Source organism: Haliotis cracherodii, unplaced genomic scaffold (genome assembly GCF_022045235.1).
Source record: "Haliotis cracherodii isolate W230 unplaced genomic scaffold, xgHalCrac1.p SCAF_13, whole genome shotgun sequence".
Taxonomy (NCBI): domain Eukaryota; kingdom Metazoa; phylum Mollusca; class Gastropoda; order Lepetellida; family Haliotidae; genus Haliotis; species Haliotis cracherodii.
This window is the reverse complement of record NW_027266268.1, coordinates 23772154-23785228: the sequence shown is the minus strand read 5'-3', so window position 1 is coordinate 23785228 and position 13075 is coordinate 23772154. Positions and strand designations below refer to the sequence as shown.

The window sequence follows — 13075 nt, the reverse complement described above, 5'->3', positions numbered from 1 at the left end:
ACTAAGGGAGCTGGGTTTGGTGGATGATTGTTTGTTTATGTGATTTTGATTTGGTAGGTTATTATGGTTTTAGATGCGTTTTATTAGTTCCGTTTTGATTAAGAATACGCCTAAGGCCTTGAATTTTTCTAGTTTATTTTGTGTCAAGCAATTAAGTATTGCTTCTAGAGTGAGAGCCTTGTTTAGATTGAGGGTGGTTTGTAATTTAAATGTGGGACATTCATTTAAAGGTATCGGTAATCGGATTAATTAATTACCCGCTAGAATAGGTGAAATGCACTCAGCTGAAAATGTGGCTCTACCGGCAATAGCCATTTCTGAAATGTGGCGCTCCCGGCTAGACACCGAATAGTATCGTCTTGGTCATTGATGCATCAAATTTAGTAATTTCCTCCACGTGTCTGCCATAAAACGTTTTGGAAGCTTCGCTAAGGCATTGAATGGTGCAACTCTGTCTTCTAAGAAAGAGCATGCTCGTCTGTATTCTAAAAGTTGTCTCATATGGTATGAGAATATATTAGTTCCACAGAATGACTTAGAAAGTAGAATGGTCGACTGCACCTCAAAAGTTGTCTCAAATGGTATGGGAATATATTAGTTACACAGACTGACTTGTGTAAAGTTATATTACTTCTTGTCCTTTTGTTCCTATGTAAACGATATAAACATTCACAAAATCGCCAAAAGGTGAATAAGGTTTGTCTTATCCTGCTATCCTTTAGAAAAAGCAAAATCAGTGCCCTTTGCCTTTCGTCAAAACAGTTGTGGATCGGGTGGTAAATAGTGTAAACGTTCCGTAAGCATTACCTGATTAAACAATACTACAATAACATTGACATTGACCTTCATGTCACCAACCATATGCTGATACACATGACAACATACAGTTTCTCAAACATCAATATTTAAACTCCTATTTTATTCATAATGAACTAATTTCTTCTTGTCCTTGGAAACTATAAAATACAGCCAGACATACTCACGCAATCAGCCAAATCGTGTGAATATCCATCTAACAATACAAACCTATAACAAGACGATCAATATTTATCTACATTACACAAGTGTAAATGCATTATTTATTACGCACTTGAGTCAAGGACCAAGTAGGTTTCAAAACACCCTCGAAGTTGATGAGTGCGTTTTTCGTTGAGGGTGATTTTCAGGTAGTAGTTACCCTGAAAAAGAAGCAAAATACATTACTCACTGAATTCATCACATCAACGACACACGTTTCCTCGCGTTAAATGCAAGATCTACTTAAAATAGTCTGTCAGTGTTTTCTGTTTCTCACATTTTTTGAAGGCACATTAATTCTCAAAGTCCCCTGCTTGCTTGACGTCTAGGGCTTGTGGTTCTTCAGCATCAACATTGTCGAGGTGTAATTTCATTTGCTGTTTCTTATAATAAAGCTTGAAATTCTTTATGATCCCGGCATCTAGTGGCTGAATGTGCGATGTGGTGTTTGGTGGCAAAAAGTGACATTTCACATTAGTTGTGTCGACAGTAGCATGGGATGGGGCGTTGTCCAACAGCAATACCACGTGGCGTCGCTCCAATCGCAAGATCAGTAGCCAGGCTTTGAATATTAATGAAGTCATCCATGCTTTCTTGTTTACATACCAGTCGACCATGGTGAGTCATGGTTCATGCACATTTATCTGGCTTCAGTTTGTAAACTACATTTATATAGCTTTGTACATACAGGTTTGAATAGCTTTTCCTGTTAATTGTTAAGTTAATCTCTGCAGCCAGTGCGTGTCAAATCACGGGGTTGTGTACTCGCGGGCAGATGACCACGGAGTACGCTGACCACTGTGTCGGATTAACGAGACTGATTAATGAGTGATTTCGGTAATTCATTGCAAATTAGGTGTGTCGGAGTCGGAGTGCGAGAATGTCGGATTAACGGGACTAAATAGCACTGAATCAATCGGTTCCCATCATTTGTGTCGGATAAAGCCGAGTGTCGGATTAAAGACACTTGATTAGATATTAATATTTTTTTATTATTGAATGTTAACCCACCAATCGCCCTTTCGTAAGTTTCGACTTATCTCACTCAACATTCTTTTCACCAGGAGGGTGTTTTTTGTACTCTCGACAACCAATTCGTGTCCAGCCAAGTATTTTAGGTTGTAGTATTGTCTGTTACTGTCATAGGTACAGACTAATTCTATTCTACTGTTCGTTTTCCTCAGGCGGGAAGTAAAAGCTAGTCAGCGCTTTATGGTGTAGATTATTTTATGGTGTAGATTATTTGTAATCAGTTGTTGTATACACTGTTTTCTATCCATTAATATACCTTTGCAGAAAACTGCCATGGTGCAATTGGGTAGCCTTATGGTTAAAGTGGCGCCCGTTTGGCTAAGGACCTTGGCTTTTTATGGATGTGTCAACGCGCATGTGTTGACGGGGAAATTAGCTCAGATTGAAGACGAAGAATACGTTGAGTCCAAACTTTTTTTAGTCGGCAATAAAACAAAATACAATTAGAAATATGTCGAGCGGAGATTCCAACTCAACAAGTACAAGTGAAGTCCAGCAAGCAGGCGTATCCTACTCGCGGCTGTACATACAGGTGCTGTCGGAATACCAGACTGCCTAACAGTAAAGATGAAAACATATATATACACTATAGGACAACAATAGACAGACAATGAAACAATGGCGTTGCCCTTGACATGGGTCTTATGGACACGGCCCGGGGAAAATGGATTAAGGCTATAAATGTCATAATGTGAAATGCTGTGTTAGACAATGGTTCAACTGACCGCCGTTACGCATCATGTTAAAATAGTTCAGATTTCCTAAACGATACTGTACAAAAAGGGTTGTTGTTCAGAAGCTACAATTCTTTAACATGGCGTTGTCCAGAGTGCAGTTAAGTCACTCTGTGACAATTGCCGCCCTTTCGAGAAAGACATGTCCTCATGTCGAGATAAGTAGCTATTCAAATGTTCAAATATAAACGTGAAATTGTCAGTTATCATAATATTAAAAATAATTATCCCGAATGCGAACGATCTGTTGCACTCTGGCCCGGTGTTCCTGCATGTAGGCCACGTGGGCATCATATGGGGATTCTTCATATGGTTTAGGCCCAGGTACACATTTTTCATTAGTGTCCAGGTATGCTACGGAGACACTGTCAAGCTTAGCCTCAGGGATCCAGGTGTTTTTGTTGTTGGGTAGATTCTGCCATTTGATGAGAAATTCGGGTTTGTTGTTTTTGACTCGCCGCTTAAGAACTCTTTCTGTAATTCGGGTAGATCTGGGTTGGTTAGGTGGCGACTGTGTAGTTGTTTTAGTTTTCAGCACTGACGTTACAGTTTCTATTTTAGTTGAGGTCTGAGAATCAACACTGGCAAACGAGACCGGGTTCGTCATGGTCCCAGCGTTAACTGATGGGGACTTCTCAGATTGACATGACGCATCACTGTACGTAGCTGTTGCCTTCTTGTTGATACACTTGGCAACTGTACTGACACTATTTACGTTTGGGGTGCTCAGCGAGGGACATTCATCAGCATGGAGTTGGGCACACTTTCTCTTCATATAACTATTATGGCGTTTCCTATCTCGCTCCATTTTGGCCCGCGACTTCATGGTTGACGACTTTATTATGACATTACTCACTGTGGCTGCTGGCTGTTTTCTCCATTTTAGGTTCACTTGAAGGTTGTCCATACTTTCTTGGATGGTCCATTCAAGATGAAGGTGCTGGAGATCCATGTTGATCAGGACGCTAGCGATTTCATGGGGTAGACACAGGACTTGGGGATTCATCCTCGATATATACACGTATGTAGATGGTAGGCAAGTGGAGAGGTTACGGGATCGGGAGTAAGCTCAAAAGTTACTCCAGCCGGATTCTAACACCAGTTGTCAACGTGCATGTTGACGGGGAATTAGCTCTTGGGGGAATAAAGGACAAAATCGACATCACTGTCCCGGAACGCTTTATGCACAACATGTAAACAATAAACAACAATTGCATAATGAGCGGAATACCTGCTCTGACAACACAAACACAGCAATGAGCAGACTTTCCAGCTCAGGCGTACAAGAGGTGAGCGGAGCTCCAGCTCACCTCAGGGCGTTTCCTACGAGCGGCAGATCCTGCTCGAGGTCGTCCCTATGCCAGCACTCGGAATACCAAGCCTGACTAACACCCTAGTAACTGTGTAATGGTAGCACATATATAGTAATGAACAACAATGGACAGACAAAGAGACAACGACGTTGCTTTGGACATATGGGCGTGATTAACAAACACAGTTCATGGGATGATCAATTAGGGCAATAAATGCAGTCAATGTACTGCAGACAATGGTAGTCATAAATCAGTCGCTATGACAGATGCAATGTGTTTGAGTCCACTCTTGGTGATGATATTGTCATAGCGACTGATTTATGACTACCATTGTCTGCAGTACATTTGACTTCAAGGGCAATTTAAATCAGTCGCTATGACAGATGCAATGTGTTTGAGTCCACTCTTGGTGATGATATTGTCATAGCGACTGATTTATGACTACCATTGTCTGCAGTACATTTGACTTCAAGGGCAATTTACCCTGTAGCCATGTCTCCATAACTTAATTGTCATTACGTTTTAGGCGCTAATCCCCGTTGTTAATCCTCACCAACATTCCATTGTATATTGACTGTCAGTCAGCCTGGACTACCATATCACTTCCCTTTAACTACTGCTTTTATAGTATGGCATTTATTGCCCTAATTGATCATCCCATGAACTGTGTTTGTTAATCACGCCCATATGTCCAAAGCAACTTCGTTGTCTCTTTGTCTGTCCATTGTTGTTCATTACTATATATGTGCTACCATTACACAGTTACTAGGGTGTTAGTCAGGCTTGGTATTCCGAGTGCTGGCATAGGGACGACCTCGAGCAGGATATGCCGCTCGTAGGAATCGCCCTGAGGTGAGCTGGAGCTCCGCTCACCTCTTGTACGCCTGAGCTGGAAAGTCTGCTCGTTGCTGTGTTTGTGTTGTCAGAGCAGGTATTCCGCTCATTATGCAATTGCTGTTTATTGTTTACATGTTGTGCATAAAGCGTTCCGGGACAGTGATGTCGATTTTGTCCTTTATTCCCCCAAGAGCTAATTCATACCGTCAACATGCACGTTGACAATATTGTTGAACTATTGCTAAAAGAGGCGTAAGTACCATCTAACTCGCCCAGTCCAACCCACCCAAGGTCCTATCAAGAATAAAGCACAACATGATGTTCATTGTCATCAACAGAACATGTCAGACATTTTTTTATTTTTTTTGAGTGTACTCTATTCAACCTGTGTATTTTCGTCATGCTAATTTCAAGTATTTGCCGACAATAGTTGTATACATTCGCTCATAGAGAGATTAGAGTGAGTGAGTCCTCGGGAAATCAAACGTTCGTCAAACAATATGTTAAGCAGCTCAGCATTGTGAAACAGCTGGAATTTTAAAACTAATATTTTTAATGTCTAACAATAGAAATAGTTGTGCCCATTTACGAATGATAGGATTTTGACTAAAAATGTAAAACGTTGTGTTCAAGATTCTACGGACTCGTTAGTATTCGTTCATACCACATCTGATTATATCGATTCATGGCTAAGATGCTTCAAGACTTTTATTAATTGTTTTTGAAATTGTCCTGTCATTTGATATGTGTATTAACTTTTGTTAACTTTTACATACGATCAGGAATAAGCTGCACTTATCCGTATATACTACAGACCCTTAAAGAATCCGGGGTAGAATAGGTCTTCAGCAACACATGCTTGCCGTAAAAGGTGACTGTGCTTGTCGAAAAAGGCGACTAACGGGATCAGGTTAACTTGGTTGATGCATGTCATCGATCTCATTTGCGTGGATTGATGCTCATGATGTTAATCACTGGATTGTCTGGTCCCGACTCGATTATTTACAGACTGCCGTCATATAGCTGGAATATTTCTAAATGCGGCATTAAACAACAAACCAACCAACCAACCATATATATTACAGGCAATGAACGTAGATAAGAGCACGTGAGGCTTCCTTGTTAAATACGTTTAACAATTACGTACGTAGGACAAAAGGTATTTCCATATGGCGCTTATGTTGAATATGGAGAACTTTGTCGGTGGCATGTGGAGTTGGTCTGGGTTGAAGGGACAGGTACAGGGAATACCGTTGGCCGTTAGCTGTGGGGGGCATATTCCCTGCTGTCTGTAGATGTTGAAGAAGTGGCAGGGGTCAGTGTAGTGACTGCAGAAAGGATACAGGGGGATTAATGTTACTGAAAATATTGAATTGGCTTCACAAAGGATCACGTTTGGTTTATTGTGTGCAGGTTTTTCAAGCTGAAATGGGAGCAGTTCCTCGAGTGTGTAGTTTTGCATTTCAAAGTGTATTCAATTTATACCAAAATATATTTTCCTCGTTATTTCCTCTTTGTAAAATAAGGTCACATGAATGTTGTCTGAAAAGTGACATATTTTACATGTACGTATGTCTATTTTTTCTGAGAATTCTAATGTTTGCCCTTCTCTGATCTTTGACCTTCATCTGTCTCCAGAAAGATTAAAGACACATATTTAATTACACTTGCTAACTACAAACCTTGCCCAAGAAAACAGCCATATAACAACTGCTCATGAAACATGATGAAATCTATTTCAGAAGACGCACGCAAAATCAAGTAAAACACCTCTATCTCAGACTCGTATTCAACTGAAAAACGCTAGTTTCCAGTCATACTCCATGGTTGTTCCGTATGCAATGTTGTGCTAGCAGTCTCATTTCCAACAGTAAATCATCAGATTAATGTTGAACATAACATTACTTCAGGGTTGTCCTCTTCATTTATTGTCAATACAATACTTCAGGGTGAACAACTTTTTTAGCAGCTAAAAGCTATGGAATAGGTCAAGCTCCGCAGGTTGGGGTAGGGAGGTAGTCATTCAGAACATATATTGATTTGTCTAGGGGCAGTACTGTTATTTCAAATGAAATATATATTGAGTTTAGATAACAGTGAAAGGTACCTAATCTACAGTTAGACTACATTTTAAAATACAGTAGCTTTATCCCCTGAATTAATCATCCAGCATGTAACCTCTTTAGATTCTTTGTGTTAAACCCTGAGCTTGATCTTTATTAACTTAATTGTCATGTCCAATGAAAATGAACCATTCAGAAACGAAAACTGATGGTTTGTTTTGTGTCCACTAACGCATCTTCCCGAGTCAAGGGAGTTAACTGACTATAAAAGTCCAGTTTCCACCCTTGCCGAACTAAGCTGGTATTATGGAGTTACATTTTGGCTGGACTAACGAGTCTATGCATAGTCCAATCAAAATCGCACACCGGAATCGAAATCCGGTTCGTGCAGATTTCGGTCGATTGCAGGATTTGCAATGCATGTGCACCGCCAACTCGTTATCAGCAGATATTTTCCAAATCTGTTCATGTTTTTAATCAAGGTACTCGCGTGATTTGATGCATTTCGCGATGTAAAACCCGTTTTATCACAATATAGATCTTGATTATCGATCAGATCGTCTTGACCGGGCGCCACCATTTTGTGGGAAGCAAACGCAAGTGATAAGAGAGGTGTAATCTGATTGGTCCATAGGAGAGGCTTAGAAGAGAGATAACTGGTAATAGCCACTGGTGGCGCTACGATCGAGCCCTGTAATTCCAGCCTAGTTCGGCAAGGGTGGAAACTAGACTTTTATAGTCAGTTAACACTCTTGCCTCGGGAAGATGCCACTGACGTAACTGATGTATATTATGTGTGCGAGACATTAACGCATATCTGCACCGTACCTTGATTAACACTTACCTGTACACCCCACTTCAAGGGAACATTGATTGATCTGCGTTTTACCTGTACCAAACTCCCACCTGCAGGGCGCATTGCTTAACATATGTACTGACATCACGCTTCCAGAGCACCTTCCATAACACTTACCATGTACCAAAATCCTGGATGCAGTACTCTTTGACGAAACTGCCCAGCAGCTCCTTCTCCATGAGGACATCCATTGTGACGTCATCACGGATGCTGTGAGTGATGGTTCCAACGAAGGATACTGTGAATTCCCCAGGAAGTGTAACTGGGCTCGGGCTGACATCAAACTGTTTCACTGACACCCACGAGTCACCCACACCTGAAACCGTTTCACGAATATTTGCGTACACTATTCTAACGTGAATGCTGAAAGGGTCGTGTTTGTCACATGTAAAGAAGCAAAGACACTCTCTACTGTACATACCACATCCTCTAACGTCAAGGATGTGTAAATACAACAGCTTCCACACACGCTCCTTCCTGAATGCACATACATGTACTACCACAGTCTCGCCCCTTTAGCTTGAGTAAATCCCACTCTATTTTGTACACCATTGTCCCGCCAATCTAGATTGTGTACATGCCACAGGGCCTCGTCTCCATGTTGTGTTCATTCCATATCCCGACAATATCAGGTTTTGTGCATACAATTATCCCCCCAACTCAAGGTTGTAAACAGTCTACAGGCCGTCCACTCCAGGTTTTATAGATACAATCAGCCTTCCACCTTTGGCTTTTTACCATAGCCCCTCTGCATTCGGTTGTGTGCATACCACTGTCCCTCCTCTCTGGGGTGTGTACATACCACAGTTCCGCCACTCTAGGTTGTGTACTAACCACAGTCCCGCCACTCTAGGTTGTGTGCATACCACAGTCCCTCCACTCTAGGTTGTGTACTTACCACAGTACCGCCTCTCTAGGTTGTGTGTATAACACAGTACCGCCACTCTAGGTTGTGTGCATACCACAGTACCGCCTCTCTAGGTTGTGTGTATAACACAGTCCCGCCACTCTAGGTTGTGTGCATACCACAGTACCGCCTCTCTAGGTTGTGTGTATAACACAGTACCGCCTCTCTAGGTTGTGTGTATAACACAGTACCGCCTCTCTAGGTTGTGTGCATACCACAGTCCCTCCACTCTATTTTGTGTCCATACCACTGTCCCTCCGCTCTGGGGTGTGTACATACCACAGTCACGCCGCTCTAGGTTGTGTGCATAACACAGTCACGCCACTCTAGGTTGTGTGCATACCACAGTCACGCCGCTCTAGGTTGTGTGCATACCACAATCACGCCGCTCTAGGTTGTGTGTATAACACAGTCCCGCCGCTCTAGGTTGTGTGTATAACACAGTCCCGCCACTCTAGGTTGTGTGTATAACACAGTCCCACCGCTCTAGGTTGTGTGCATACCACAGTCCCGCCGCTCTAGGTTGTGTCCATACCACAGTCCCTCCACTCTAGGTTGTGTACTTACCACAGTCCCGCCGCTCTAGGTTCTGTACTTACCACAGTACCGCCTCTCTAGGTTCTGTACTTACCACAGTCCCGCTGCTCTAGGTAGTGTACTTACCACAGCCCCGCCACTCTAGGTTGAGTACTTACCACAGTCCCGCCACTCTAGGTTCTGTACTTACCACAGTACCGCCACTCTAGGTTGTGTACTTACCACAGCCCCGCCACTCTAGGTTCTGTACTTACCACAGTCCCACTGCTCTAGGTTCTGTACTTACCACAGTCCCGGCACTTTATGTTGTGTACTTACCACAGTCCCGCCACTCTAGGTTCTGTACTTACCACAGTCCCGCTGCTCTAGGTTGTGTACTTACCACAGTCCCGGCACTTTATGTTGTGTACGTACCACAGTCCCGCCACTCTAGGTTCTGTACTTACCACAGTCCCGCCACTCTAGGTTGTGTACTTACCACAGTCCCGCTGCTCTAGGTTGTGTACTTACCACAGCCCCGCCACTTTATGTTGTGTACTTACCACAGTCCCGCCACTGTAGGTTGTCTGCATACCACAGTCCCGCCTCTCTAGGTTGTGTGCATAACACAGTCCCGTCGCTCTAGGTTGTGTACTTACCACAGTCCCGCCGCTATAGGTTGTGTGAATACCACAGTCCCGCCACTTTATGCTGTGTACTTACCACAGTCCCGCCACTCTAGGTTCTGTACTTACCACAGTCCCGCCACTCTAGGTTGTGTGTATAACACAGTCCCGCCACTCTAGGTTGTGTGTATAACACAGTCCCGCCTCTCTAGGTTGTGTGCATAACACAGTCCCGTCGCTCTAGGTTGTGTGCATAACACAGTCCCGTCGCTCTAGGTTGTGTACTTACCACAGTCCCGCCGCTATAGGTTGTGTGTATAACACAGTCCCGCCACTTTATGCTGTGTACTTACCACAGTCCCGCCACTCTAGGTTGTGTGCATAACACAGTCCCGCCACTCTAGGTTGTGTACTTACCACAGTCCCGCCACTCTAGGTTGTGTGCATAACACAGTCCCGCCACTCTAGGTTGCCAGTGGAGTGGAATCCTGGACGGACCCCCAGGGCAGGAACATTGAAGACAAGAAGCAACCACAACATGGTTACGTATACAACATCACACTACTGTGAACAACAGATGGCATGTTACATAGATAAGCACTGATATTTGTAATCACGACTAAGTTCTTTAAATGTACAGAAAACATCTGCCCTGCTTATGTATTATCAGTATGAGCTGCTGATGATCTGGACCTTGAACAATTTAATGATGCGTCATGTTATTTGGTTTCCAGGTTAACAACCAAGTGAAACGCCGCTCCCAGCAAATGCTGAGAGCCTTGAAAAGATGTTTGTGATTTGTCTGTTGTTTAGCACGTACATAGCAATTTTTTAATGATATGACATTCATGTGAAATTTGAAGATGGGACATTTAAGCATGAAGGAGGCATCCCTATGGATACCAGTTGTGCTCCCCTCTTTCGTGATCGGTTTCTTTATGTATGTGAATCGGAATTTCTGCTCATGCTAGAATTTTCAAATCTGACATTGATATGATCTGATATTGTTCAATAATTGACACCTTAACAAATCCACCTGAGTGAGTGAGTATGGATTGGATGTACGCCGCTTTAGCAATATTCCAGCAATATCACGGCGGGAGACACCAGAAATGAGCTTCACACAGAGCACCCATGTCGGGAATCGAACCCGGATCTTCAGCGTGAACGCTTTAACCACTAGGCTTCCCGACCGCCCCTTTGCCCATCTGAACTAGTAATTAAAACAGACCAGTGGAACCACCTCAACTGTTTCATTATTTAATATACGCATAAATTTCAGAGAAACAAAATACTATCCACGAGACTGTATGACAAGCGGAATGACTTCAACTTTCCAATAGCCAGCTTTCCCATTATTTCGAGTGAACGCTTTAACCACGAAGCTCCCCCGCCGCCCGTCGTCAAAGGAACAGACATGGACACATGCATGCGCAAGTACTGTGGTGATAACGCAATTCCTAATTTGAATTGTCCCATATATTCCAGTGTTTTTCCAAGTGAACAGTTGACTTGCATGTGTTTGTGACGGGTGTCACTGGTGGGGCAGGGTGCGCTCACCTTTTCGCGAACACCTGGTATCATCACTATTTGATTGTGATTCATAAACACATGCTCATGACACTGTAGGAATTGTACAATCGACTCTGCTTTTAGCACAGATTTGTAATGAACATGATTTTTTAGTTCTTTTAGTTGCTAATTGTACCCTTGGATTAAACACATGTGTACGTGAAAATATTTAAGCCGTGGTCGAACCGCTGCTCATCAGCCAGGCTTATGTTTAGGGGAGAGCTCCTTTTCCAATGATAAAGAATGTGTATCTTTAAAAATCATCACTAGATAAAACTTCAGATATCAGTGGGTGGGGTTGCCCAGTGGTCTAAGCGTTCGCTCGTCACGCCGAAGACCCTGTTCGATTCCCGACATGGGTACAATGCGTGAAGTCCATTTCTTGTGTCTCCGACAGTGATATTGCAGGAATATTGCTAAAATCACTCACTCAATCAGATATCAGTGAACTAGTACCGGATTCTGTGGTCCAGACTCGATGTTTGTTTTTTTTATTTCCTTTCAAAAGGCATTTGCGAATCCAATGACAAAATAGGCTATAATTAGTTATGGCAAACAGCCTTTGAATAAAGTGGGAATTCCGATGTTGATATCTATAGGTACATGTAACTGTTGGCAAGATGACAACTGATTGTTCTTCACTAAGGTGCGAATCGAAAGTTGTTCCAATATGAATACTGACCCCAATCCTTCTGTATATATGTAGTGTTATTGCAACAACAGACATACATATCTGTAAAATTCGGTTCAAGGTGAACATACCGTGCGATGAAGTATATAAATGAAGTGTGAAGACATATGGATAATATTCCCAATCATCTGGTCTTTTACGTCCGCATCAAGTAATTTCGGTCTATTTATCTATTTGTACGTAGTTTGTATTTCTGTGGCCTTTAAACTTCAAGTCTTATTTGTTTTTATATCAGTGTGGTTGGAATTATCGTGAATATCGACATCAGTGAGTCTGAATGTAGTAGCCCCTGTGTAACTCTGTATGTTGTAATTCAAACGGACAAAGTACATAATATTTATTTGCCCTTTTGGGAGAACACGGCAAAGGTCACAAGGACCTCATGCTTTTCTTATGGATGTCAACATGACGATCGAGTGGTTACAATGGAGGTGGCTGATTGTGTGTTATTGTGCTCCGACGGCGTGATGTGCCATGTTGCCTATACTTTCAGACACTGGTTTGCCTGGTATCATCCACACGCATCCGCCATGTAGCTGGACCATTTCTATCTAAGACAACATCACAGACTCAGTTAGGGGATGCTCTGTGACATCGAGGAGAGGAGTAGTTTGAAGCTTGGCTTTAATCGAAGACGCTTACACCGGTTAGCAACGTAGTACTTTCCACCTAGTGGGAAGCTGCCTGGTCCCCTGGGTATGCTGCGATGGCGCTACAGTGTAGCAGTGTAGCGCCAGCGCAGCATACCCAGGAAACCAGGCTGAGTGGGAAGTCATATTGCTTGGCTAACAAAACTTTCCCTTAGGAAATTGTCGGCGTCAGATTCCTGCAAATATAGTGACCATGTGAAATATCACCCGCTTTCTCCTCCTAAAAACAAGTACGCTAACATTCACTTTTTTCTGGTTTAT

General features: G+C 42.8%; 1 protein-coding gene across 1 annotated transcript; it reads right to left on the bottom strand.

Annotated features, from left to right (window-relative positions):
* Positions 1–891: 891 nt before the first annotated feature.
* Positions 892–10441, bottom strand: LOC139459093 (ganglioside GM2 activator-like). Its single transcript, XM_071240538.1, has 5 exons — positions 10354–10441; positions 9367–9369; positions 7970–8168; positions 6081–6261; positions 892–1178 (listed from the first exon to the last, which is right to left on the bottom strand). The coding sequence occupies exons 1-5, from the start codon at positions 10439–10441 to the stop codon at positions 1083–1085; spliced, it is 567 nt and encodes a 188-aa protein (XP_071096639.1). The 3' UTR covers positions 892–1082.
* Positions 10442–13075: the final 2634 nt, after the last annotated feature.